This window comes from Ictalurus furcatus, chromosome 5, assembly GCF_023375685.1.
Source record: "Ictalurus furcatus strain D&B chromosome 5, Billie_1.0, whole genome shotgun sequence".
In the NCBI taxonomy this organism is placed as follows: domain Eukaryota; kingdom Metazoa; phylum Chordata; class Actinopteri; order Siluriformes; family Ictaluridae; genus Ictalurus; species Ictalurus furcatus.
Genome location: NC_071259.1, coordinates 25,211,704 through 25,238,252, shown reverse-complemented (window position 1 = coordinate 25,238,252; position 26,549 = coordinate 25,211,704). Strand labels below are relative to the sequence as shown.

General features: G+C 38.6%; 1 protein-coding gene across 1 annotated transcript; it reads right to left on the bottom strand.

Moving 5' to 3' along the window:
* Positions 1–310: 310 nt before the first annotated feature.
* On the bottom strand, positions 311–25,489 carry sema3bl (sema domain, immunoglobulin domain (Ig), short basic domain, secreted, (semaphorin) 3bl). Its single transcript, XM_053625413.1, has 15 exons — positions 23,057–25,489; positions 19,023–19,082; positions 16,051–16,170; positions 13,349–13,439; positions 11,256–11,372; positions 10,884–11,032; positions 8,965–9,079; positions 8,756–8,825; positions 8,360–8,504; positions 6,998–7,229; positions 6,801–6,892; positions 6,668–6,709; positions 5,119–5,344; positions 3,136–3,269; positions 311–2,398 (listed from the first exon to the last, which is right to left on the bottom strand). Exons 1-15 carry the CDS (start codon positions 23,150–23,152, stop codon positions 1,934–1,936), a joined length of 2,154 nt encoding a protein of 717 aa, XP_053481388.1. The 5' UTR covers positions 23,153–25,489; the 3' UTR covers positions 311–1,933.
* Between the last annotated feature and the right edge of the window lie 1,060 nt (positions 25,490–26,549).

The window sequence follows — 26,549 nt, the reverse complement described above, 5'->3', positions numbered from 1 at the left end:
TCAACATAACAAAAATTGTTTTCTCGTGATCACGACTTCGTTTTTCTGTGTACTCGACACAACACGTTGTTTTTAATGTTCTGGATGCAGCATAAGCTTAGAGCAGTCCCGCAGCATCATGCACTGTAAAACCGGATAGTTCATTTAACTCAAAAAATTTTAGGAAAATAATTACCTCAAAACTTTTAAGTTGATAAATCAATTTCTTTATGCCAGATACACTAAATATAGCAAAAATTTAATTCAAACTTTGTAATTTAAAATAAATTTTTGTTTTATTTAAGTGTAATTGGCTTAAAGAAATTGATTTATCAACTTAAAAATTTTGAGGTAATTAGTTTCCTAAAATTTTTTGAGTTAAATGAACTTATCCGGTTTTACAGTGTGGATGAACAAATTCATTTTTACTTTGATCAGGGACTCACTCAAGCTGAAATACGTCTATGTCTGTCAGTGACTGACAACTTCCACATTAGTGCCCGACACTTGAGAAGAGCACACCCCTCTCTCTTAATGCGGAGATCAAGTCCATCTCTACAGCGGGTAATTATTACATTTATGATAGTGATGGTGAAGACGCCAATGTGCATGCAACACCAGTCCCATTCACAAGGCGTGTGATTTTCTCGTGATAAAATTACGTCGTGAGAAAACAACTTTTGCTATGTCGAAATCACAAGAAAACAAGAAAGCGGGGGGGGAAAAAAAATAATGCATATGGCCTCTTAGGGCTTCCATACTGTTGTATAGTCGAATCTCACATGCTGTTCTATAACAGTGTCGCTTGGACAGTAGTCCTGGTTGCACGATTTATACTAATGTGCTCAATCGAATACATCATCATTTACAATTTACACAGGGACTTGTATGGCAGACGTTCCACATAAAATGATTAACAACGTGTTTAATCATTAATACGAGAGAACTTTCTTAAGGAGATGTTTTTTTTAGCATTTTTGGAAGGAGTCTCCAGGGTCACCACTTTGTAACAGTCATCGTAAAGGTTTTCAGTCAGACAATGGACATTGCGCTTATCTTATTAATTTAAAAAGGGATTAGAAAAGGGGGCTTAATAAGGAAACAGCTGCTTATAGCTACAATAACATAAGTAATAACAAGAACTAACCTGTTTTGCAGACAATCCACAACATTAAATGTAACTATAAACGGATATAATGCATGGTGTGTCTTTTTTCTTTTCTTTTTTTTTTTTTTTTTTTTTTTAAATAAATACAGCATTGTTAGTGTTGGCAAATTGCTGTGGTATAAGAGGAATTAAATACTTCAAGACTACACAACTGGTACTAGCCCCACATCACCCCACTGTTGATAATTTCCCCTTAACTGCACACCCTATCATGTTTTATTCCTTACAATAATCCACTTATAACCAGTAGCTTGCAGTAAAAGCCAAATAAATAGGCAAATTACAGCTTCAAAAAGTTCAGGTTAAAAAGTTGGTCCAAAAAAAATAAAATAAATCAAAAATACAAATACTGCAAGCGCTTTTAAAACCTGGATGATCATGAAGGTATTTGGCTTGACTCCAGCCTTCTGAGAGTGATGTTATGAACACACCCAGATCTTCTCAGCACATACAGTAGAAAACTACAGTAAACTGAATTTTTATAGAGGAAAAGGATACGTCTGTGTGTGTCTATGTGTGTGTGCGCCCAGATATTGTCTGTTTCTTCTGTTGATACGTCAACTGTCGTCAAATTCTGACAAATGACATCGCAATAATACGTTAATAAAGAAAATGTAATATAAAATTTGCTCCACAGTTATGCAGAGTTCTGGAGACAGTAAACACATTCCACTTGTATGTTTGAATGTCAACGTCTTTCAGCTTGAGAGGTGTTTTATAAAATTATACTAACCCTCGTTTCTTTGTCCATGAGTTCATCTCTAGGTGTGTGTGTGTGTGTGTGTGTCACTCTACTGCGTGTGTGTCTCGTGGCATACGATGCCGTTCCCCGACGTTCTTACTGACTCTGGTTTTCCGTGCTACATCTTGCGCTTGCCTGTATTTGTCCAGCATGTTCTTGTGCTTCCGCCGCAGTTTTTCATTGCACCAGACGCGCTCACAGTATTGTTCTACTTGAGGAAGGTTTGATGGACCAATCAGCTGCAAGACATCCTTAAACCAACCCTTGGATGGCGTTCGGTTAGCTGAGCCCGTATGGGAGGGACATGGAGACCAAGCCTTGTGTTTACTGTCTTGTGACAGTAAGTCAGCCAGAGTGTCCCCTTGTAACACATCCAGCCACACACGTGAGAGCGTCTGAGAAAATCCATGTTCCCGAGAGCGGCACACGTAGACGCCTTCATCGTGTCGTAACACTCGCCTGAATAGCAAACCTTCTTCTGTTTTTACCACTCGCTCATCCAGCTCCACCTAAATGCAGAAAATGTCATTCAAATAAAAATACTTTAATCCAAGTTAAGTATTTTGAGCTTATTTAGTTTTTTTTTAATTAATTTTTGAAATGACATAATTATTAAAATACAACATATTATTGCACTATTGTAAGCTATTAATCTGAAAATGATTAGTGAATATTGAAATATGATTTATTTTTCATGTATTATACAGTTTTAAGGTATTTTATCTGTTTATATACTGTACAGATGCAATAAAATCTTATTGTTCTACGTTCTCCAATATCTATTTGTTTATTTCAACACAATCAACCTTATTAACATAGTCAAGGCAATGCTAATTTATTTGTATAACGCATTGAAGTAGAAAAAAATTCTTGAAAAAAATTACCATTAACAAATGAGCAAAAGTTCTATTTTTTTTTAAATAAACTGATATTTAATAAATATAATAAAACAGTAACTTTTTCAAACCCAAACAAATTTGACAAATTTGCCCTATATATAATAAATGTCTAGGAAAATAGAGCAGTGTTTTTCAAATGTGATGTACAGAGCTCTAGGTGAAGCAGACCATTCTACCTCTATCCATCTTCCAGTGACAGGATAGCTACCGTGATGAATGATACGGTCTGGGAGCTTTGTAGAGTTTTCCCTTATGTCTGGGATTTTGAATGTAAACAATAAACAGAAAGCCTTCGAGTAAAATGTTTTATGCCAAATGTTCGGTTGAAAACTCTTTGTCTGTCTCACCTCCTCCAGATGTTCATCCCGCTGGATGTGCCAGGTGACGGTGGCTTGTGGAGATCGAGGTACACACTCCAGAAAGGTGCTGTTGTTCTCTGTGCCGTACACAACCTGCACTTCAGTTATGTCCACATCTTCCACTGCAGACAAAACACACAAGTTTGAGGACACACACATGCTCGTTTCAACTGTTATAGTAAAGAGGATTGTGTTTATTTTTGTACAAAAGAGCCAAATGAATGCGAGTGTGTATGCGAGTGTATACACAGATAAGTGCTAAAAGGTGTGACAGTCGTTCAATGTGGTTCATGTATAGGCCAAGTTTTACTGTTGTAGGTGTATGTGTGTGTGTGTGTGTGTGTGTGTGTATTTAGTGATGGACCTGTCAGTCTACTGAAAAGTTCAAATCGGTTCATTTAGCAGGTAAAGCTTAAGTTTCCAAATCCAGGTGTGTGTGTGTGTGTGTGTGTGTGTGTGTCGGGTGTGTAAGCACCTTATTGCTTTTTTTTGTTAATTTTTTTTGCTCATTCTCTCTAAAGTGATGAGAGATGGTCTGCGAGTACTTCTTAGTTGAAAGGTTCATGAAGTTCACCAAAATCCAATGTTTTTCTAGCACTGTCAATCTACAGATAACTTCTCTGAATAATGCCACTAACAGCATCATGCTTGTGTATGAGTGCTTGTTAAGACAGTTTTATACATAGTACGTGCTGTTATTTGTTCTCTGAATTTGATTTAAAGTTACTTATGTTATTGTAGTAAAGATTCATGCTTTCTGAATAACCCAGCTTCTTTTATTTGGGTTTTCAGGGTCTCATATTTATGCAGTGCAAAGTTGACGGCATATCTAAAATAGCACCATATGCATAACCTTGATAGAAATAAAAGTGAATAAAAGCATCACACCCTTATTCATGGATGGATAATTTAAGCTCATCTTATTTTATGGGTCAATTAATTTTATTATTTCCTCTTACTGTAAACATCCTCTGGCTTTCTGTTTACTGTGTTCTCTCAGACTGACATGTGCTGCAGCCAATCAGCAACAAGCATGTGATGTTTACTAAGGACCTATCCTTTCTATTTTGTGTTCATGTTTTTAAATTTTAAATTACGATTTTGCCTTAGTTTCTGAATTTACTACCTTGTTTTTGATTTTGTTGTTGCATTTTCTGATTTGCTGTGGGTTTATATTGGTTCAGACCTATGGATAATTTGGATAGCGTGGACAAGCCATGTACCGGCATGTTTTTGGACAGTTGGAGGAAACTGAAAAACCCAGAGGAAACCTACGTGAATACAGGAAGAAGATACACAACTCTGCCCAGACAGTAAACCAAGCTCAGGAACCCTGGACCTGTGAGGTGGCACCGCTACACACTGCGCCACCAATTTTGTTGTTGTATTTTAGGATTGTTCATTTGTTTTGCATTTACAGAGCACCATAACCTATGGTTAAAAATATCTTGATTTTTCTACAATAAAAATAATGAATAGTTAAGTGCTTGGACCCCTAACACTCTACTACATGAATTATTACATTTGCATTAAAATGTTTTTATAAATGTTTATTACTTGAACTAGTTCAAGTCAAAAAAATATATTTAAAAATGTTGAAACATTTTTTGTTGGGGTATTTGGTAAATTGTTGCCATATGGCAACAATGTGCAATGGTGGAAAGCATCATATAGTCAACAATAACACAAACTGTATGAGATTAGAATTCCAATCACCTATTATCGCATGTTGTTGCCATATGGCAACAATTACATTTTAACAGAATGTGCAAAATATATAAATTTGTTTAAATGACAAAACAAAATGAATGTTAACTTACCTCACATAGTGTTTAAATTCTTTCCTTTAACTAGTTTTGCCTAAATATTGAAAACTGTATCAAATTTTGAGAGCCCTCTGATGATGACGTTCACCATGCCATGTGATTGCAGAAACGTTTTGCACGTGATTGCACGTGATTGTTTTCTTACCACTCTGGTTCTGGTCTTTGCATTGCAATGCTGGGTTTGCGTGTCTGATGTCCTGCCGGCGGTAGCGACGCTTAGAACTGGGAAAATAGCGTGTGCAGGTGTGTCCGTCCCAGGCGCAGTAGGGGTCTCGTGCCAGGCAGCACTCGGCACACGCTTTACCGTACATGCTGCAGCGATGCAGAGGAACCTGCGCTACGCCAGCACTCGAGCCCACAAACAGAGATTGCTAAAGGGGTTGGAGGGAGAAAAAAGAAACAAACTTAAGGCTCATATGCAGCATACTATTTTTTACTATCTGTCGACAGTGTAAAAGATTTTGAAGTGAAACAACTTGATAGCTGAGGTGATGAATGTGAGAATGAAATGTGACATGGTATTTTTGGTTCATTTTGCCCTACGTGCAAGAGGACACCATCAAAAGTAAGATGTGCAGAGGTGAGCAAAAGTCATTGCTTGAAGGTTTAATGGTTGTTTATGATGAATTGTGCACAATATGGACAAGGACGTAAACTTACAAGCTCAATTTTGATTAAGGTAATTGCAAACGTTTTGCCAATGAATCATCAAATATTAATTAAAACGTGAAAATGTTGGCATAAACTATTGAGGCAGCACTCAATTCAATTTTATTCTATTTTATTTGTATAGCGCTTTTTACAATGGTCATTGTCTCAAAGCAGCTTTAAAGAAATATATAAACATAGGAAAGTGTGTGGATTAATCCCAATTGAGCAAGCCGATGGCGACGGTGGCAAGGAAAAACTTCCTAAGAGGTTAAGAGGAAGAAATCTTGCGAGGAACCAGACTCAGAAGGGAACCCATCCTCATCTGGGTAACAATGGATACTGTAAAAGCAAAGGAAAGTTCAATAGGTAAATTGGGGAGGAGTTTATAATTATAGGAATGGTTATGATTATGATTATGATGAGGTTGTTAGAAAATACTTTTGCCTCAGTCCCTTAGGTTCGAGGTATGCACCGGTTTTTTGTTTTGTTTTGTTTTAATGTTCTGTGCCACCTAGGTCCTATGGGATCCCAATCCTGATGCACACTTGACATGAATGCTGTCGTTACAGGAAAATGAACTCAATCAGGAGAGTATTGTAGCTAGCTAGCTGATTTGTCAGACACTGACTCAGTCTTCTTTATTTGTATTATTTGATTTACAGGTTAATCAGTGTTGAAAATGATTGTTTTTCAAAATGAATCACACTAGCTAAGGGTGAGTATCTTTCACGTGTCCCTACCAAATTTCAACACACACCCCTATGGTGATTGCTCAAATCTTACCTAACACATTTACTTCAAGTCTGGGTAAAACAGAGCAAAGCAGGTGGTGCTGCTTGGTTTCCATTTGTTTTCCAAAATATTTAATTCATTTTTCACTGCCAACACACACTGTCTGATTGAGGTTAAAAAACACATCTGTTGCTTTCTGTTATGACCTGGACCCGCTTGAATACCATTTTCTGAAAAAAATGCGTGTGCCAGTCCTTTCACTGGAATTTCAGTGAAGTATCTGGAAGGACTGACGGTGTACGAAAGCTCACCCGCTTCACTGAGATCTCCATGGAGGTGATGGGAGTGGGCACCTGATGAAGATACATAACATAGAATGAGACAATGAAAACAATCTTCACACTGATATAAAAAAAAGATGAATGTGACAGGACACAAACTCACTTTGAAGACCTGCAGCTCCTCCAGCGTGATCTCTTCACTGGTGATTGAGTTGCCATTGCGCAGTGCGATGACCTTCAGGACGGTGCCAACGTCTGCATGGGTCAAAGGTCAATGAGATTTAATCATACTGACACGAACAGGACTAGCACGATTAAGTTTAAGTATACACTACGCAAAGAGACACCCCTGGATTTCACCTGTGCCGATGAACATGACGTCGTAAGGGCCGTCCTCGGCCAGCGTGCGGTCCACGGTGATGTGTGTGAGTTTGTAGGATGTGGAAGTGCGTAAGAGCAGGGGCTGATGCTGAGTTGGGTACACAACCCGCCACATGAGAGGATGAGAGCGAGCAAACTGCAGCACAGCATCTGGGAACTCCAGAGTGCTGCCAAACATACGGCCGGGCTGGGCAGTGATTTTACTGGGGCACTGAGAGGGAGAGAGAGCAAGGGAGAGAGAGAGGGAGGGAGGGAGAGAGAGAGAGAGAGAGAGGGAGAGAGAGAGAGAAAGAGAGAGAGAGAGCGAGGGAGAGAGAAAGAGAAAGAGAGAGAGCGAGAGAGAGAGAGCGAGGGAGAGAGAAAGAGAAAGAGAGAGAGCAAGGGAAAGAGAGAGGGAGAGAGAAAGAGAGAGAGAGTAAGGGAGAGAGAAAGAGAAAGAGAGAGAGAGTGAGGGAGAGTGAGAGAGAGCGAGAGCGAGGGGGAGAGAGAGTCAGAGAGAGAATGAGAGAGCGAGGGAGAGAGAAAGAGAGAGAGCGAGGGAGAGAGAGAGAGAGAGCGAGAGCGTGAGGGAGAGAGAATTAGCCATTGAGAAAGAAATTAAGAATAATAATAGGCTGCCATTAGAAAATGAACTTTTGCAACACACTTAACTGAAGTGTTGATTGTGAATACTAACGATCAGAATAGCTTAATAAAATACACCTTTTGGCCACTTTATTAGGAACACCTGCACACCTGCAATTATCCAACACCATGCAATCATCCAGTAATGTGGCAGTGCAATGCATTAAAGCATGCAGATAAAGGTCAGGAGCTAATAGTTCAGGTAATGTTCCCATCAAACATCAGAATGGAGAAAAAACGTGATCTAACTGACTCTTGGCTGTGTCATGGCAGTTGATGCTCGACAGGCTGCTTTTGAGCATTTCAGAAACTGCTGATCACCTGAGATTTTCATGCACAACAGTCTCTAGAGTTTATACAGAGTGGTGCAAAAAAAAAAACCTCTATCGAGCAGCAATTCTGCCTGCGGAAACGCCTTGTTGGTCAGAAAGGTCAGAGGAAAATGGCTAGACGGTAAGGATACAGTAACTCAGATAATCACTCTTTATAACTATGGTGAGCAGAAAAGCATCTCAGAATGCCTTTAGACAGGTGGGCTACAAATTCAGACGACTACATCAAAAATCACTTCTGTCAGCCAAGAACAGGAATCTGAGACTATAACAGGCACAGGTTCACCCAAACTGAACAGTTAAGGATTGGAAAAATGTTGCCAGGTCTTTTAACTGCTTGCATCAGATAACAGATAATGGGTACTTTGAATATTTTGGTTCTCACCACTCCAGGTCTGGGATATGGGACACGTCCTTCATAAGGTCCCCACTGATAATCCGGTCCCTCTTTATGAGCAAAGGGCCCATTGAACACCTCACGAATATCAGCCATGTTATACACACACACAGCATAGCCCTGGAACACATTGCTGCAGGAACACACACACACACACACACACACACACACACACACACACACACACACAACGGAACATGTTATATGGTACTGTGAAGCCATGAAATGAACTATAATATGTAGCATTATTATGAAAAAGAAATATTAATCAGTCAGTTGTAGTCTTGAAATGAAAAACTTTCCAACTTAAAGCATTATCATTAGTTTCTACTAAACTCGTTTATATCTCGAGAGAGATCTATTGTAATTTTATCCTAGAAGTACCTGATGGTGCTGAAAATGGCATAAACTTCTGCATTTTTTTCATCCTTGGTCCTCAGAAGAAACACGTCCTCTGTACACACACACACAAGCGACTCAAAACATATATAAATATAAATATATACACACGTTTTACATATTCATATACAGTATATATGGTGATTCATGCATATTTCAGTGTGTGTGTGTGTGTGTGTGTGTGTGTTTCTCACCCAGCTGGTCAAAGTGTGTGTCAATGCCGTGAGGTCCAGGAACAGAACACACCAATCGAGCTTTAATAAACGTACTCCATTTATTCACTAGTACTCTCTTCCCTCCAACATCATTCTGGAACACACACATAATTCATAGTTATTATTTATTTTGTATTATTTATTTATTACCTTGTTGTGTACAGTAAAATTAGGTAGGTCCTCTTAAACAAGACAAGCAGGATTTTTTTTTTTAGAATTTAAAGCAAAGTTAAATCTTCAGAATTGATTTGAAATTATAATATAATAATAATATATTAATATATAATAATAATAATAATAATAATAATGCAAAAATAAATGAATAAATCAGGTTGAAATCTGCAAACTTATATGTACTCTAACAGAAATGGTGAAATGTTATGCTTATACGACCCCGAAGGGTCTATTACCTTTTGTATCATCAATGCACATAGACAATAAATGTAGTGGATACACAGTTATATTTTCCAGATTCAACAGTACAACTGCGAAACGGAAGACTGTGTAACAGACTGAACAGAAACGTCTTTATTATATTGCTTGGTGCTTTGTCTGTAAAACTCCAGGTAAAAGTTATAGTTAAGGACCTTGGTGTAACCCTGGTGACGGTTTATCGTTTGATTTTGGTGTAAGTAACATCTCTAGAACTCCTATGATCATCAGAAAATAAGAAATATGCTAGCTGAGAAAACAAGAATGCTAACATGGTCACAAACATGATCAAATATAGTGTATTTATTATTAAGTTGTTATAGTTATTGGCATGTTTGATCAGTCACTTGACGTGAATGGGATTTTAATCCAAATCTCCACATCTCAACAGTGTAAAAACAAGTAGCCTATAAATAATGTCGACTTTAATCCTTTATTTTAATGATCATTCGAATCAAAATGCATTATGCAAATGGGAAGTTTAGAAATGAACAAAGGTCTATGGCCAAAATATTACTCTAAACATTTTATGTAAATAATCTGTGTAATGTTTGAATAGTTGGATTATGCTTGTGAAATAATTCTGTACTGAGAGGGTCTGAGGAATTTTGGCTGCAAACAGTTTGAGAAACCCTGCTTTAACGGAACTTCGCTATAATGCACAAGGAGCAATGTTTCAACGCTGTGACTGACTGAAGCCAACTGTGTGTGTGTGTGTGTGTGTGTGTGTGTGTGTAAACTGCTTTCTAAGTGTTCCTGCGGGAACAGGCTCTTAATATCCCATAATAACTCTGACCATAACACATACAAAGTTCTAATACTGTAACGGATTTGCTGCTATGAAGCGGAACATCTGGGTGAATAGACTCGCACACATTTACACTCGCACACACTTACACTCGCACAGACACTCAAAAGTGTGTGCTTTAAAACACTTGAGGGATGAGGAACAGAGTGTGTATATAGAACATGTGCTGCCTTTCCAACACTTGCGTGTGTCTGTTATTGATAATAACCACACCTGGGTTTAACTGGCCCTAAAGGAGGATATTTGTGTGAGCATGTGTGCATGTGTGTGTCTGTGTGTGTATCGGTGCAAGTGTGCGTTTGAATACTAGGGACAGTAAATTGTAGTCGAGGCTGAGGTGCGAGTGAGGTGACCCTTAACCTTTTTCAGTTTGACCTCTAGGTCATAGTCCTCGGAGAGATATTCACCTTACTGCAGAAAATCCATGAGCATATTTGCTTGATGTTTGTGTGTGTGTGTGTGTATGTGTGTGTGTGTAAATGTGTGTGCGCACATGCATGGCTGTGTGTAGTGTGTGTTAGATTTAGAGGTATGCCAAATATTCTGCAGCTGTGTGTATAGGGAGGGAAAAAACATACCAATTGTTCTGGCATGTTTGTTTCTCTTTGAGTGTGTGTGTGTGTGTGTGTGTGTGTGTGTGTGGTAAAGCCAGCCTCACCGCACACACTCGTCCAATGCGTGTGTGTATTGCTGCCTCTCCCTCTCTCTCCTTAGCCTCGCTCGCTCTTTCAGTGAAAAAGAAGTAGACTTTATCGTCATCTTTATCTGCGCTGTCTGGAATGAGGTGTGCAGCCACGAACCTGGGTTCTGATCACACACACACACACCCCCACACACACACACACACACAAAGAAAGAAAGCTGACAAATTCATAGACAGTCTGATAAATAGTCTTGTGTAGCTAAGAAAGCCGTTCGTTAACTCTTAATAAATCATTCTCTTATCTAGCCATAGCATCTGAACGTACGTAAGAAGATCAGAATGAAAATCAGAAGGTGATGTCATGCAGCTGGGGTCTGTGCGTGTTACCGTGTAATACTTTCTGGTCCGTTTCGGTCCTCGTGGGAGATCGATGCCCCAAACTCCTCAGAATGACAGAGTCACGTCCCAGGAAATCAGCCGTCAGACCTGTGTACAGCTCCCCACCTGCGAATGAAATAAAAATGAGTGGATGGGTTTCAGAACTGCCGCTGGAATCAAATCCATTCTGACACATTTGGAGCTGTTTGTTGAGCGCTCACTCACTGGGGACCCCCAATGATCAGATGCACTGCTGCAATCTCTGCCACAACACACACACACACACACACATTCGCTCATATGGCAAGTGAATACTTCTGTTTTCAGCACATCATAAACTAAACAACAACTGACAATCTCAGATATACACCCTTAACAGAATGAGCTAACACACACACACACACACACACACACACACACACACACACTATCACTATACACCATCAATTCCACTATTTGGCAAATATACAGTACAGTCATGCATGATGTATTTGATGACATTCTGTTGGAGTGAATATTTGTGTGCTTTCTTCACTCCACCACATGCAAAGTACAAAACATCAGTGAGTACCCCAAGTAAAAAGCACACACATATGATATAACGCTAAGTTATAACATAATCTGCCAAACCTTCTGAAACTAAACTAACCTCAATTCAGTCTTTCCTCACTAAAAGTGATCAAAATGGTTTAAAATGATGTCTGGAGGATGTGGACTGCTGTGGAATCTAATATAGAGCTGTATTGAAAGTGGCTGCGGGGACCCCAGGGGTCCATAAAGCGTAGCGAAGAGGTCTGCAGTTCTGTTTCGCTTTTTCTTATTTGTTGGAAATCACAACCTAGCGTTGTCATTTTATCCCTAATTCCTTCCCATCAGCCAGCTCTCCCCAATCATAAGTCAGCTACCAACCGAGGAGGGTGAAGGCTAACACGTGCTTCCTCCAGGACACGTCAAGACGGCCAACAGCATCTTTTCTAGCTGTTGCTCATGCTGCGCTACAGGGTGGGGTAACACTCGGAGGAACGAGTGAATAGCTCTCTTCTACATTCTTGAGCTTACCGATGCTCAAAATTGGCTAGTGTCATTGTGATTGACAGGGGAGAGAGAGAGAGTATAATATCCCTCTCACCCAGAGAGTATGGATCTCTTTTACTCCTGGCCACAGAAGGCTGTTGCATCATCAGGATTCGAATTCATGAGCTCCGGACGATAGGGTGAACTTTTCTGATTTGTATTTATTATTGAGTTCTTAGCTACGTCCACATACACAGAGATTTTATCACTGCAAGTCACCAGTCGCTGTACTATGAAGTCACCAGTAGACATTCTTACTACTGGTTGCCATAGTAACATATATCAATGGGTGGCACAACTAGCATTCCAATTTTGAGAACAAACCAGTTAAAAGCTGCTAAAATGAAACATTTTGTAGGGAGAGCATTTGGATGCAGCATATCCTAAGAGATGAAGGAGAAGCAGTGTGTGTCAGTCTTTGCCCTTACAGCCATCTATCTGTGTCGAATGCGTAAGGGTTCACAATTCGGACTCACAGGCAGCATGGTGGATCTCGGATCACTGACTTCACTCCCATTGGTAGTCCCTGCACCAAGTCACTCCAAATATGAATAACATTAAACTTTGATCAACTTTGTTGTGTTGCTGGACACGCCCACATCTAGTCGCCAATGGTCACTGGAAGTCGACAACTCTGATTGAAAATGGTTTCCGATCGCTTTGGCACTGTGAGTATGTGTGAACGTACCTTTATCGTTATTATCCTGTGTACTAGATTTATAAATTGTGGTAGCAATTTGATGAAGGATTTAAATGATTTAAATGAATGGGTTTCAGAGATACCATGTGATTATCTAAACTGTGTTAAATAACAATATTGTTCAGGGTGTCATGCCATGGCAAACTCACGACTCCATTTCCCAGAATGCACCGCAAATCCAAGGACACAACAGGTTTGCCCCTGAGTTCTAGTACATGTACATACCCATGCATATATACCTTCTGTACTTCACTATCTTCACACACACACACACACACACACACACACAATCACACACACACAGAGACCATCTCTAAGTGGAACCTACCCGTGAAGGTGCTGGCGAACGGGTGTTTGGGGTCGTGAGGGCATCGTCCTCTACCGTTTTCCACACTGGAAGGCTCCAGTGAGAACGCATGCTGTCAGCCATGACAAAATAAAATACACCTACTTTTTTAATCAGGAACAGGCAATAAAACTTCAACTTCACAGTTCACAGACTTAAAATCCCTAAAGTTTATTAAAGCGCACCTATTATGGTTTTGAAACATGCCTAATTTTGTTTTAAAGGTCTCATACAATAGATTTACAAGCATCCAAGGTCACTTTAATGTGCTCATAATTTAAAATGCAGCATCAACTTTTTTCCCCAGTGTCACAATCGACTCATTCAATGATCCGTTCTAAAGGATTCATTCTAAACTCCTCCTTTCAGAGAGCATATTCTGCTCTGATTGGTCAGATGACCCAGTCTGTTGTGATTGGTCTACTGCTGTCAGCGTGTATCAAAAAGGAAACGTCCACTACCATAACGAGTTTCAGCTACGTCTGTTTGTGAGCAGCCGATGAAGATCAAAGGTGTGGCTTTTTGTTACAAACCTACGTAGTTTGGTACAGGAAGTAATGTCTGGAATCACTAACGACTCGATTCAGCTGTTCAGAATCACTTCCTTCTTTTGGGAAACTCCGTTTGTCGTGCACTTTGATTTGTGAAACATTTTACTTTTTACATTCACAATCAGCTCTACAACACACTACATGAAAGGTAATATTTGAAAAAACATAACAGGTGCACTTTAAATGACTGACACAGTGGTAGAGTTTGGAAAAAGAATCGATTCTTAGATGCATTGTGATTATCTTTTGAAATATTCTGCACTGATGCACAAAACGTAATAATAGGAATCGTCCATAGGTTATTGCCTTTTTATTGCTGAATAAAATACTGAGCATAGTGTTTTGCCCATGATGGATGAAAATTTTATTAAGTTTCATAAGAAATCCAATTAGAAATAATAATAAAAGAAAAACAACAACTAAGATGTATTAAGACGCATGAAAAATTAAGAACTGCTTTTCAAAATCAAAGTGTGATCAGCCTAGAGTTATACACGTTTAATACATAGTGTGTACGTTACGTGCACGTTAAGTGTGTGTATGCGGGTGTGTATACAGTATCTTTGTGTGTTTGTCTGTGAGGGTGTGCAGTTAGTGTGTGGGTGTGTGTGTGTACAGTTTATGTCTGTCTATGTAGCAAATGTGTCTGTGTGTGTGTGTAGTAAGTGTATGTGTACATTAAGTGTGTGTATGTGTGTATTGTATCTGTGTGTGTGTGTGCAGTAAGTGCGTGTGTTTATATACAGCCAGAGTGTTTGTGTGTCTATGTGTGTGTGTCTGTGTGTACAGTTTGTGACTGTGTGTGTATATAGCAAAAGTGTCTGTGTGCATGTACACTTCATATCTGTGCGTGCGTGTGTGTGTGTGTGTGTGTGTATATGAACAGTCAGTGTGTATGTCTGTGTGTGTACTGTAGACAGAGACAGACCTGCTCTTTTACACCCTTTGTTGAAATTGCCATATGTTCACTCCACACACACACACACACACACACACACACACACACACACACACACACACATTGATCTAATCTATATTCCCATATTAAGACACCAGAGGAAATAAAACTGAAATCCCTTCTTTGAATCTCAGTGGAATTTTCAACATCTCTTTTTTATCTCTCCTGCTGAAACAATTTCCCGCATCTTCCTCTTGTCTTTTTCCACTAATTTGCCTCTCTGTCTCTTCCTGGGAGCTTTTCTCATATTCTTACATCCAACCTTTATTTCCTCATTTTCTTTCCGTTGCTCCATGTTCTTTTCTTAATCTATTCTCACTTTACTCAGACATTTTCCTGACGTTTTCATTTGGCAGTGTGTTCCTCTTTCCTCAGGACCTCATATTCACCTTACTTTCATCTTCCTTTCACTCTCACTCTGTCTGCCTCAATCTCCTGCCTTCTACATCACACACACACACACACACGCACACACACACTCATTAATCTCTCTCACAAACACACACAAACACACACACACACACACACAGTCTGGGCTGCTTATTTGTTCTGTCCGATGCAGTGTGTTTTAAATCTTTCTGCCTCTCGCTCTGCTGTTGCTTATATCATCCAGCTGTTCCACACACAAAACATCTGCAGTTAAACCAATAAAAAAAGCAATAAAGTGTGTGTGGATGTGGTGTGCAGCCCTGATGTGACAATAAACCTGAAATGGACTGGTAGGCAATCCATATGTGTGTGTCTGTGTGTGTGTGTGTGTGTGTGTGTGTGTGAGTGTGTGTGTCTGTGTGTTTATATTAAATGTCACATTCAGGACAGCAAGTTTTTATGATAAATCAATGTGTTTGCTTTTCTCTGCTCTCACAATCAGGTCATGACCTTGAAGGTCAGCCTGTGGGTGGGATGACCTTTGTCCCAAAACAGTTTCATCTTTGATCTGTTAAAAGAGCTTTGGTCACTCAGACTGTGTATTCGGACATTTTTTTTTTTGTCTTTTGCAATGGTAGACTGTAGCCTAATTTGTCCTAGTTTTTGGTTCCGCTTGTGCAACACGCTTCTACAACGCAACACGAATAAAACCCAGACATTGTTTCAAAATGTATAACACACACAACTGGACAAGACTTCATGACAGGAGATGTGTGTGTTTATTCATTATATCTGTCTCTGCATACCTCGCCACGATGTCCCACGTAAACGAGAGCACACACGGGTCGGAAAGCTCCAGTTCCACATGCCAGGAGGTGAGTCCGGTTAAAGGGGTGTAGAAGACGCACGAAATTAGCACACTCCGTCTGTAACAATGCACACACACACACACACACACACACACACACACACACGTTACGAGCTGTTCATACTGTAAGGCAACAAAAAAGAAGCATGCCTCATCTCTTTCCTAAAACATATGACTTAATGTCTTCCTTCACTCACATTTTTCACTGATACATTAGAGCAGGGGTGTCCAATCATACCCGGAAAAGGCCGGTGTGGGTGAAAATTTTCCTTCCAACCAAGCAGGAGCCACACCTGAGTCTATTGAAAGCCAAGATCGACTGATTAAACAGGTGGAATCAGGTGTGGCTCCTGCTTGGTGGGAATGAAAACCTGCACCCACACCGGCCCTTTCCGGATAAGATTGGACACCCCTGCATTAGAGTATCAAAATAAAATCAATCAAATCAAACAAAATTAAACCACATTCTTGTAATACATCAGAATGAGGGGAGGGTGGTAAACACAGTGAACAGTAAAAAAAAAAAAAAACATAACTACATTTTCGATATAATATTTTTACAAATCGCTTGTTGGTAACAGTTACCAATAACAGTGCATGAACAATCATGCACTACTACCTGAATTAATTCTTACTTCCATATGAAAGTATGGAAGTACTTTCATTTAGTACATGCCTTAACTCATCATTAGTTCATATTTAAGCAACCTGAGTGTAAGTAAAGGAACTATGGTATCATATTTTGCAATTATATCACCTTACACCTGCAAATGTCCATCCACACATCACACAGACCACAGGGCACTGTTACAGCAGAGGGTGTGTTCTTAACATTGAACCAGTAATCCTTCAGGTTTCTTTGTGAGCCCGGGGACAAGGGTTTAAACAATGAAATGTTATCAAATTAAGGAGACTAGAATTAAATGCTAACAGCAAAAGCAGAGACAGCAATAAAGGGAATTCATTGAAAGCTCTAAGGAAAATAGGGCGAGGTTTGTTCCTGTTCTTTACGGTGTAAAGTGCCCTGCTGTCGGTTCACAAGGCCATCGCTGGCCAGTCAGAAACAAAGCTAAGGTTTCAGTTTAACAAAAGGCCAAGGTCAAAGTCATTAGATTACAGCATATTCCCTGAACTCTCCACCCAATTAGTTCAGGAAACTGTCACAATGCCCTTACATGCCCTACACACACACACACACACACACACACACACACACACACACACACACTACTTTATATACAGCAAGGTCCAAAAATCTGAGACTACATTGAAAATCTCTGATTTTTTTGGAGTCCTTTTAATTAGCAAAGTTTTAGGATTTAGGACATTTTTAAAGAAACAAACAAAAAGAAATGTCGAATATCTTAAATGTTTAATATTGAAGGTTCTGTAATATTTCCAGGTCACTATTTAAATTTAAAATTAAGTTGGTGATATTGACCATGTTAGCTAAAAGATCAGATTTTCCATGTGTTCAGATGACACACTGATGGATTTTATCTTAAATGGATCAAAAGGTTTTACACAAACCTTTGGAGTCCATTCCACGCGAGCTCGAGTGCACGCAGTTATTACGTAAAGTAAAAGGTGGATGTGTTAAATACGAAGAAATTGAGGTAAATACAGTATTTCTAAGATTCACTCACGTTACTACTGATAATATAATTTAATATGAAAAAATTAGTAAAGAAGCATTTTCACTAATGTTCTCATTCATATATATATATATATATATATATATATATATATATATAAACAAATGGTCAAGAGACTTTTATTTTCTTTAGAAATAAATCATTTCCTTATCTAGGCATATCGTCAGGTTCATATTAAGTTCAGAATGAAAATCATGACGTGATATTCTACTATCATTGTGAGGACATTCCATTGATATAATGATTAATGTGAGTAATTAATGCTATGCAAACCTTAAGCTCAGTATCTAAAATGAAAAGTGATTTAAAGAAAAACAACTTTTTTTTTTGTAAAAAGAAAAATAAAGGAGCAGATTTACTCATGTGGACCAGCCAAATGTCCCAACAATGCATAGGGTATTAAGGGTACATTAAATAGTATAAGCCTTTAATGAGAAACCAGCCTTAAATAACCCACTCATTTAGAATCCCATTAGGATTTAAGTAAATAAGTCATTAAATATGCAAAGCAATGCTAAAACGATTTAGGTCAAGGAACACTTGGTTAATGTTTATGCTTTTGTTTTTTCTGTCTCACTAATAGCGATTTAATGGTAATAAATAATAAACTTCAGGTGTTAAAGGTGACTGGCAGAGTGTGCAAAAAATTTGAAATATTACAGACATATTGTGTATGACATCGACCTTAAGACAGTGTAGCCGTGGAACACTAGATTGATGATTTCTATTGAAAGAAAGAAGGATAAATGAGAGTAAAATCTAGGAGCAGTGGTGTCTTTGGGGCATATCGAAAGCCAGAGCAGTTCATTATACTTAATGAGGCTTGTGCGTTCCAGTGAGTTCATGGAAACGTGAATAAGTTAAGTCAGCATGTCAAATAGTTTTGTGCACAGCTCCACTTCTCAGTGGTGCGAAAGCAAACTTCACATATCTGCATTTACTGTACACATCACAGCATAAGGTGCTACCTACCTTATTAAATCAAAGGGGTCCAAGCACCAAAGGTAGGGTTTACATATTTGCCAAGTAATAAACTTTTTCAAATGTTGTTAAAATCGAAAAATCTCGACTTCAATACTTTTTGGCTACAATTTAAGTAGTGATCTGTTTGGATATGCATCCATTTGGAGCAGCAATCATCTGGGTCAGGCTCAAATGTACAATAAAGGATAAAAGTTTATAGGCAGTGGGCAAGGAAACTGTTCAAATAAGGAAATTTAATTAGGAAAGCTAGACATAAACATCTTTCACTCACCTCTGGGTCCTTTCCTTTTAAGATACAGTCGTCTCTGTTCCCAGGCAATGGCCAGTGGATCTGGAAAAAGAGAGGGTAAGATGAGATTTATGGATGAATAAATGAGTGGATAGATAGATGGATGGATCTCATTTAGTAATCTTATTACAAATCCCCTAAACTTTATGCAGAATATTTTTCCTACACTGAAATAAAGTCATATTAGGATTCTAAAATGACTAAACTATATAAATAATATAAGACAAATTTATTTAATCTAGGCTTTACTCATTGGGTGGCCACATTACAAAAACAACAACTGAATGCTAATATCTTTGGAAACATAAATAAATAAATAAAAACACATTTGACATGTATGATGTTGCGACTGTGATGCCATATGCTACTGAAACACGCTTTACTTTTTCAGACGATCACCATATGGCCAAAAGAATGTGGATGCCTGAACATGATCCTCCATATGTGTGCCTTCCCCAAATATTTGCCCAAAGTTGGAGGCACATGATAGTCTAAACTGTCTTTGTTTTATTTACAATTTCCCTTCACTGGAACTAAGGGACTAAGACCTGTTCCAGCATGACAATGCACCTATGCACAAAGCAAGCTACATGAAGACATGGTTTGACAACATTGGAGTGGAAGAACTCGAGAGCAGAGAATTTTTGCGAATTTTTTAAACAAAAGAGCAAAAGGTTAAATAATAAAGACATTTTTTCACAGCCTTCTTTGCTCATATTTACCAAGGGTGCCAATATTAGTGGAGGACACTGTAGTTGACTATGTAGCTAGAAACATGCACTGTAGTTAGCTAATGAACCTCGCAAGCTCCAACAGCATTTGGGTTAGTTAGTTAACAAGCTTAGATTTCTTTATATACTGTTATTAGAGGTGTTCAACTTCATTGTTCAAACTTCCATTCCTTATATATAGAACATTGCTGGATTAGATGTTTCAATTGTGTAGACATGTAAAAAAAAAAAAAAAAAAAAAAAAAAAAAAAGGAATTAATCTACTAGTTTTTCACCATATGACTTATTTATTCCTACATGGGTAATTTTCTTGATCATAAATTTAACATTTTTCTAAAATAAATTATTACTACAATAGCAGTACATTTAGTCAAGTCAAGTCTTTCAGCATAAATATTTCAGTATAAATAAATTCAGTATAAATGTATTGCAAGTATATACATAACCATTATATGTAATTCATTTATTATTCAGTTTATTGAGACAACAACAAAAATGATGGACCAAATAGTTCTTTAGGCAATCAAAAATGTTTTGTCTATGGCATTACTCTAAGAACGACTTCTAGCGTATTTATTTCCAAGGGATTACATCAACAAATCTTTTAAAGCCGTATACTATAAACCCCACATTTCTGACTGGTGGATTAAGTGGCTTTCATTTATATTTCCGAACACAGTCAGGTCAGTAACATGTGGAACTGGATCTCTGTTACTAGATCATCATGTATTTGTTCCAATATTAACGTTTCCATGAGCCAGCTTGAGTTGTAGGCCAAGTTGTGCTAGTTCTGCAGCTGTGAGCATGATCACAGCCTGGAAAGATCAGACTCTTTATAATTCAGTCAAACCACTGATATGTCATGTTCTTTTACTGAATTTCATCACATCAATCCAAAACCGAACACAAATCAGCAACACTGACATGAGTTACTGAAGCCACTAACAGTCAGCATCATTAGCATTTAATGCCTTGGCAGGACAAGCTGTAACTTGAGCATGATTCAGACGGTTGTTGAAAATGTTTACCATTTTAGCATGTGCTTAGCATTTGATACTTGATTTTTTCTTTTATAAATCAACACAAGCCTTTTGATAAGGTCATCTTACGTTTCCTGGAAATCATCCAATCAGGGTATCATACACGCGTACGTGCTAATATGAACGTTGATGCACATGTAAACTAGGAAGGTGATGGTTTTTCGCAGAGGTGTTGAACATCTAAGGAGCATCACCATTCATGTGGTTTAGTCATCAGTGAGTCAGTCCTGTTTATACCCTCTTATATGCAGCTACATTGTCTGAGTCCGGATGCTGCAATCAACTATGTTACCCAGCATCCTTCCTCATCCTAGAGACATTTCCCGTCTTCTTGATCAAGCCTTATAAGAGTGCATATAAAGAGTCTAAATAAAGACCTGTGTACTAGAGTTAGTCTGTCATCATAACCAGGCCAGCTGTAGGCTGTTTCTGAATTTGTGTCTCTTGAAGAAAAAAATTGCATTGTTCCAAATGTCTGAGGAAGTGACGTGGGATTTGCACAATAAAGCACTATGAATCAGCGCTTTAGTTCCTGTAAAGCTGGTCAGCTGTTGTTCAACAAAGAAAAACCTTTGTGGAATGAGGTTCCAGTGACATCCAGTCGAATCCCGTCTCCGCCCTGTGTGCGTGGAGTTTGTATGTTCTCCCTGGGTGCTCCAGATTCCTCCCCCAGTCTAAAGACAAGTCAGCTGAGGCACAGAATTCCTATACTGTAGATAGAACTGTTATTATATAGCTTGGTGGTTTAAAGTCAATGGAAATTAAAAGGTGAATTGGGTTGTTATGTGGTGAAATGTGGCTGCGTCTGGGGCAAAGGTCAAATGTCATGACCTGGGGAGTGGCAGTAGCTCTTGCGTGTCTCTCAGCACAATGATATTCTTTGCTCTTCCTATATGGATCATCTGACCAGCCCACACACACACACACACACACACACACACACACACACACACGTGCACACACACTGCATTGCACAAAAATCAGTAATCAGTATTTCTTTATTATTTCAAGAGTCACTGTTTTCTACTTTTTTAACAATTATACTTCATTTTTGTCAATAAATTAATTATTACACAACCTGAAGGGTAGTCAGTATCTGCATCCCAGAAATGGATACAGGTCTAATGAAGGAAGTGATAGTCAGACTAATTACACATAGTCATTAAAAAAAGGAAAAAAACACCTTCCTATAGAGTCTATATCACAGCCTTTACAACCAATCTGCACATCAGACACCACGGTTAATGTCCTCTCGTAACCAGACCTCATAAACCCCAGTGAAATATAAAACCTGATGTATTAATTAGAGGTGGGAATGTTATTGTTTATAATTCTAAAAGCTCTAAATGAGTTTTTACAGATGTATGGGCGTTTTAAATGTTATACACGCTTGTAAGGTTCGTTTGTGTGAGTTACGATATGTTTGTTGTGTTAGTCAGTCTTTTAATTAAGCCTCCTGAGAAAGCTGACATGGTACCCAAGAAAACAAATACTATGGTTAATGGTGTGTGTGTGTGTGTGTGTGTCTCAGAGAGAGAGAGAGAGAGAGAGAGAGAGAAGATGTGAGACAGATTTATGCTCCAGGGATTACATTATCACCTGTGTTATGGTGTGTGTGTGTGTGTGTGTATGTGTATTCATGCTACACACGTATACTGATCAGTACGTACTGTATCAAATGCAGAGCCTGATGTGCAGTGTAGTTCTACCATGCCAGTACCACATAAACACCATCAATGTGGTGATACTTTATTCTCCTGTGTTGTTATTTGTATATATTGCAAAAGTTTTGGTATAATATTATAAAATCTCCTAATTTACATAGATAATGGGTTTTTATAAGGTTCTATCTGCCATGCATACATCATCCAGGATGAACATAGGATGGATGCAACATACACATCAATATCCATATTCCATTTCCACTCTCACACAGACACAGACCTCAGTATGGTGAGGTGAAAAATAGCTTTTAGCTGTAAATGTTCTATATATGCACCATGAGAGTAATAAAAAGTAATTGTGTTTACAATATATAAATGTTCTGAAACATTAGAAAGTCTTCAGCACAGGACAAAGTCAATATTACAGTACTTTTAAATATCGTGCAGGCAGAGGCTGAGCTGTAAATGTAAACATTGTTAGTACGTTTTGCTAGCAGGAATGTCAAAACTTTGATGTCTCATATTTGCTAAGGTCATAGTATATTTCTAGATATCAGAGATTATATGTGTGCACGCGATACCTCTTTAGCATCAGTGAGTGTGTGGTCCAGTCTAAGAGAGTAGAGAGCATCCTTCCCTCCCAGAAAGAGCCTGTCGTGATACTCGTCCAAAAACATGGCCGACAGCTGCAGGTCCCCATGCAGGCCAGTGAAGATGGAGGTACGATTAGTGGCCACCAGGTCTGATCAAGAAAAGCAGAAAAGCACATCTTTGAGAACAGTCAATGTAAAAACAAATACAACCTTATTCTTGCAGAAAATGATGCTTCGATGTTCCATGCATGGTTTCACTGGGACATGCATCGTGAGGACTGCACTGGAAGTTTGATTCACTCCCTTCCCTTGAGCATCAAATTGAATTCCACATTAAATCTGTGAGCCCTAACTAAACAGGCAAAAAAGAAAAACCTAGATTTTCTTCTTATTTTCCCCAATTTGTACCATCAATAAAACTCATCCTGATATTACCTATTATTCAGTTAATACATTAGTTTCACCAGTTCAAGTAGTTTTCCACAAAAAAAAAACACAAAAAACTCTGCAAGTTGCATCACAAATTTTTTAATTAGCTGCAGCAAAATCACACATTATTGGCCGCAACAATCACAAAACTACTCCAGGAAATCCTGTACAGACTGATAAGAATTGCATGAATCTTTTATTTTATTACAATTTATATAATGCTTCGTTACCTATGTTTGCATCCACGTATTTATATGAGAATTTTGGAATATCTCATTAAAAAAAAAAAAAAAACACCACTGGATGGAAACACCACATGCAAATAAAATTTCCAAAATACACATAAAAACGTAAGTGCTCAATTGAGGCGGATATATTTTTTATTCGGTAAGAAGACATGCACAAAATCTACGATGCAAACACATTTACCGAATAAATTCCTCAATGCGCAACAAAAAACATCTGACTTTGCCTTAACAAATGATGTGATTGGATAATTGGCTCAGAAAAGTAAAAATGACGGAGAACGAGATGTGCCGGTTCCACTGGAAGTGAAGATTTTGTTCTCTTTGACACATGGGATGGAAACGGTGCTTTATTCGCAAATGTTTTAATGCAATTTTTCGAATAAGTTAGACTCGCAACTTGGATGGAAACATAGCTAGTGCATTGTTACTTGCAAAGGAGTGATTAGTTTGTTGATTTGTTGGACACTCAAATGTACATAATGTTGGACAAATATGAGGACAGAAGGAAATTAATTATAATCTCTTGTACGATTACAATAATTTAATTTGTCCTAGCAGTTGTAGCTCACTAGTTAACTGCAAAACTGCCACTGCTGGGCCTTTCAGCTCTTCGGCTCCTAACCCTCGACTGCTCAGCTGTATAAATGAGATAAATGTAAGTCGCTCTGGAAAAAGAGCATCTGCCAAATGCCATACATGTAAATGTTCTATTTCTCTGAATGTAGATCTCTCACCTCTTCCTTATTCCACAGGTTGACATCCCTGGTCCTGGAGTACCCCATGTCCTTCACTGTAGTGTTTCCCATGCTCTAACACACTTAAGTCCACTAATGAACAACCATTCAGGAGTTGAACTAGAACCTTATTCCATTGCTTTCTTCACAGTCTCTTTTTTATCACACTTATCACCCAGTAACCCTTCTCTTTTCTGCTCTTTCATGTTTTCCCTCTGCCTTTTTCCACAGTGGCTCAGAATCCCAGGAGAAATAACACACAATCACTAACCTTTAACTTCTACCGAACACCATACAGTGATGTTGCCCACTCTCTCTCTCTCTTTCTCAAAGAAAGAGAAGAAATGGATTTTTCATCCATGTAATTCCTTATTAGACTTTAATGAGCAAAGATAAAGGAGAAACAATAAAGGAAGAACAAAAGGAGAAAAGCATGGCCCACAGATCAAAACCTGGGTTTAATTTTTGCTTTTAACAAAAGCAAGCTGCACAGCCAAGAGCGTATAAATCACACAGACGCAAAGTCATACACAAATACATATACATACATATACAGGTACAACCAGATGACTTCACTAGAGTAGATAATAATCATATTGTCCTACAGAAAACCAATAAGCTTGCACAAAAATCACCCCCGCCCTCAAATACACACACACACACACACAAACACACAAACATATCTTTCTGCCAGAATTTGAAGTTACATTCAAACAACTACGAACAAAGGCCTGGCACAGCTAATCAAACTGTAACCATAAATCAGAAATATCATGCAGTGCTCTGGTTGAGAATAAAAACTTACCACATCTGGGTGGCGCCATGATATGTAATATGTGTGTGTGTGTGTGTGTGTGTGTGTGTATGTGTGTGGGTGTTTTGTAAGACATACAGAACCTTTGTGTCTTTGTGAGCACAACCTGCAGTGTGTGAACCCCAGCATAGTCCTGTTTTTTATTTTGACTCAAGTCGTGTAAGCAGACATGTTAGGCTTGGCTGCATATAGTGTGTGTGTGTGTGTGTGTGTGTGTGTGTGTGTGTTGAAATCGTACTCCATGGATAATATTGACCCATAAGGAGCAAACTGGCCATAGTGGAATCATCACAGCGAGGGCACGATATGAACAAAATAATCATATTGTAATTGTCTTGTGTTGCAATTATGATGTGCCTTGCCAAAGGATATATGTGTGGTGGCCTGAGAAAACATTTCACACGATGAAACTATTTATATTTTCTGTTATATGCATTGGGGGAAATAAGTATTGGACACGTCAACATTTTTTTTTCAGTAAATATATTTCCATTGAGGCTATTCACATGAAATTTTCACCAGACATCAGTATTAACTCAAGAAATCCGGAAATATAAAGAATTTACAACATTAGTAAAGTTCACAAATAAAGTTTTGTGTAATTAAATGGAATGACACAGGAAAAAAGTATTGAATACGCTAAGAAAAAGCAGTTCTCCAAGACAAGGTAAGGCAAGGAACCAGCTGAAATCCATAAGTAGCTAGAAATTAATTATACCTTGCATCTGTGCAAATTAATATCAGCTGGGTTACTAAATTAATGGTCTATAAAAAGGCTTTTCGTTACCATGGTGTCACACAAGAAACATCTCATGATGGGTAAAAGCAAAGAGCTCTCCCAAGACCTTCACAACCTTATTGTTGCAAAACATATTGATGGAATCGGATATAGACATATTTCAAAACCTCTGAATCCTCCAGTAAGCACCATTGGGGCCATTATCCACAAGTGGAAGCGACATCACTCCATCATCAACCGGCCACGCAGAGGAGCTTCTCGCAAGATTTCTGACCAGGGAGTCAGAAGAATAGTCAGAAGAGTAGCTCAAGAGCCAAGGACCACTCGGAAGAGCTCCAGAAACACTTGGAGGCAGCAGGTGCCATCGTCACAGAGAACACAATAGGCAATGCACTCCACTGCTCACACTCACCCCGCAAGACTACATTACTAAAGAAAAGGCATGTCGAACCTCATTTAAAGTTTGGTACAACTCATTTGGACAAGCCTATGAAATACTGGGAGAGTGTAGTCTGGT

Coding starts and splice junctions, on each gene's coding strand:
- sema3bl (XM_053625413.1), bottom strand. CDS start 23,152: ATGTTTTTGGACGAGTATCACGACAGGCTCTTTCTGGGAGGGAAGGAT. Junction 19,083..23,056: donor CACTCACTGATGCTAAAGAG/GTATCGCGTGCA, acceptor CTCTTTTTCCAG/ATCCACTGGCCATTGCCTGG. Junction 2,399..3,135: donor GGGATGAACATCTGGAGGAG/GTGAGACAGACA, acceptor TTCTGCATTTAG/GTGGAGCTGGATGAGCGAGT.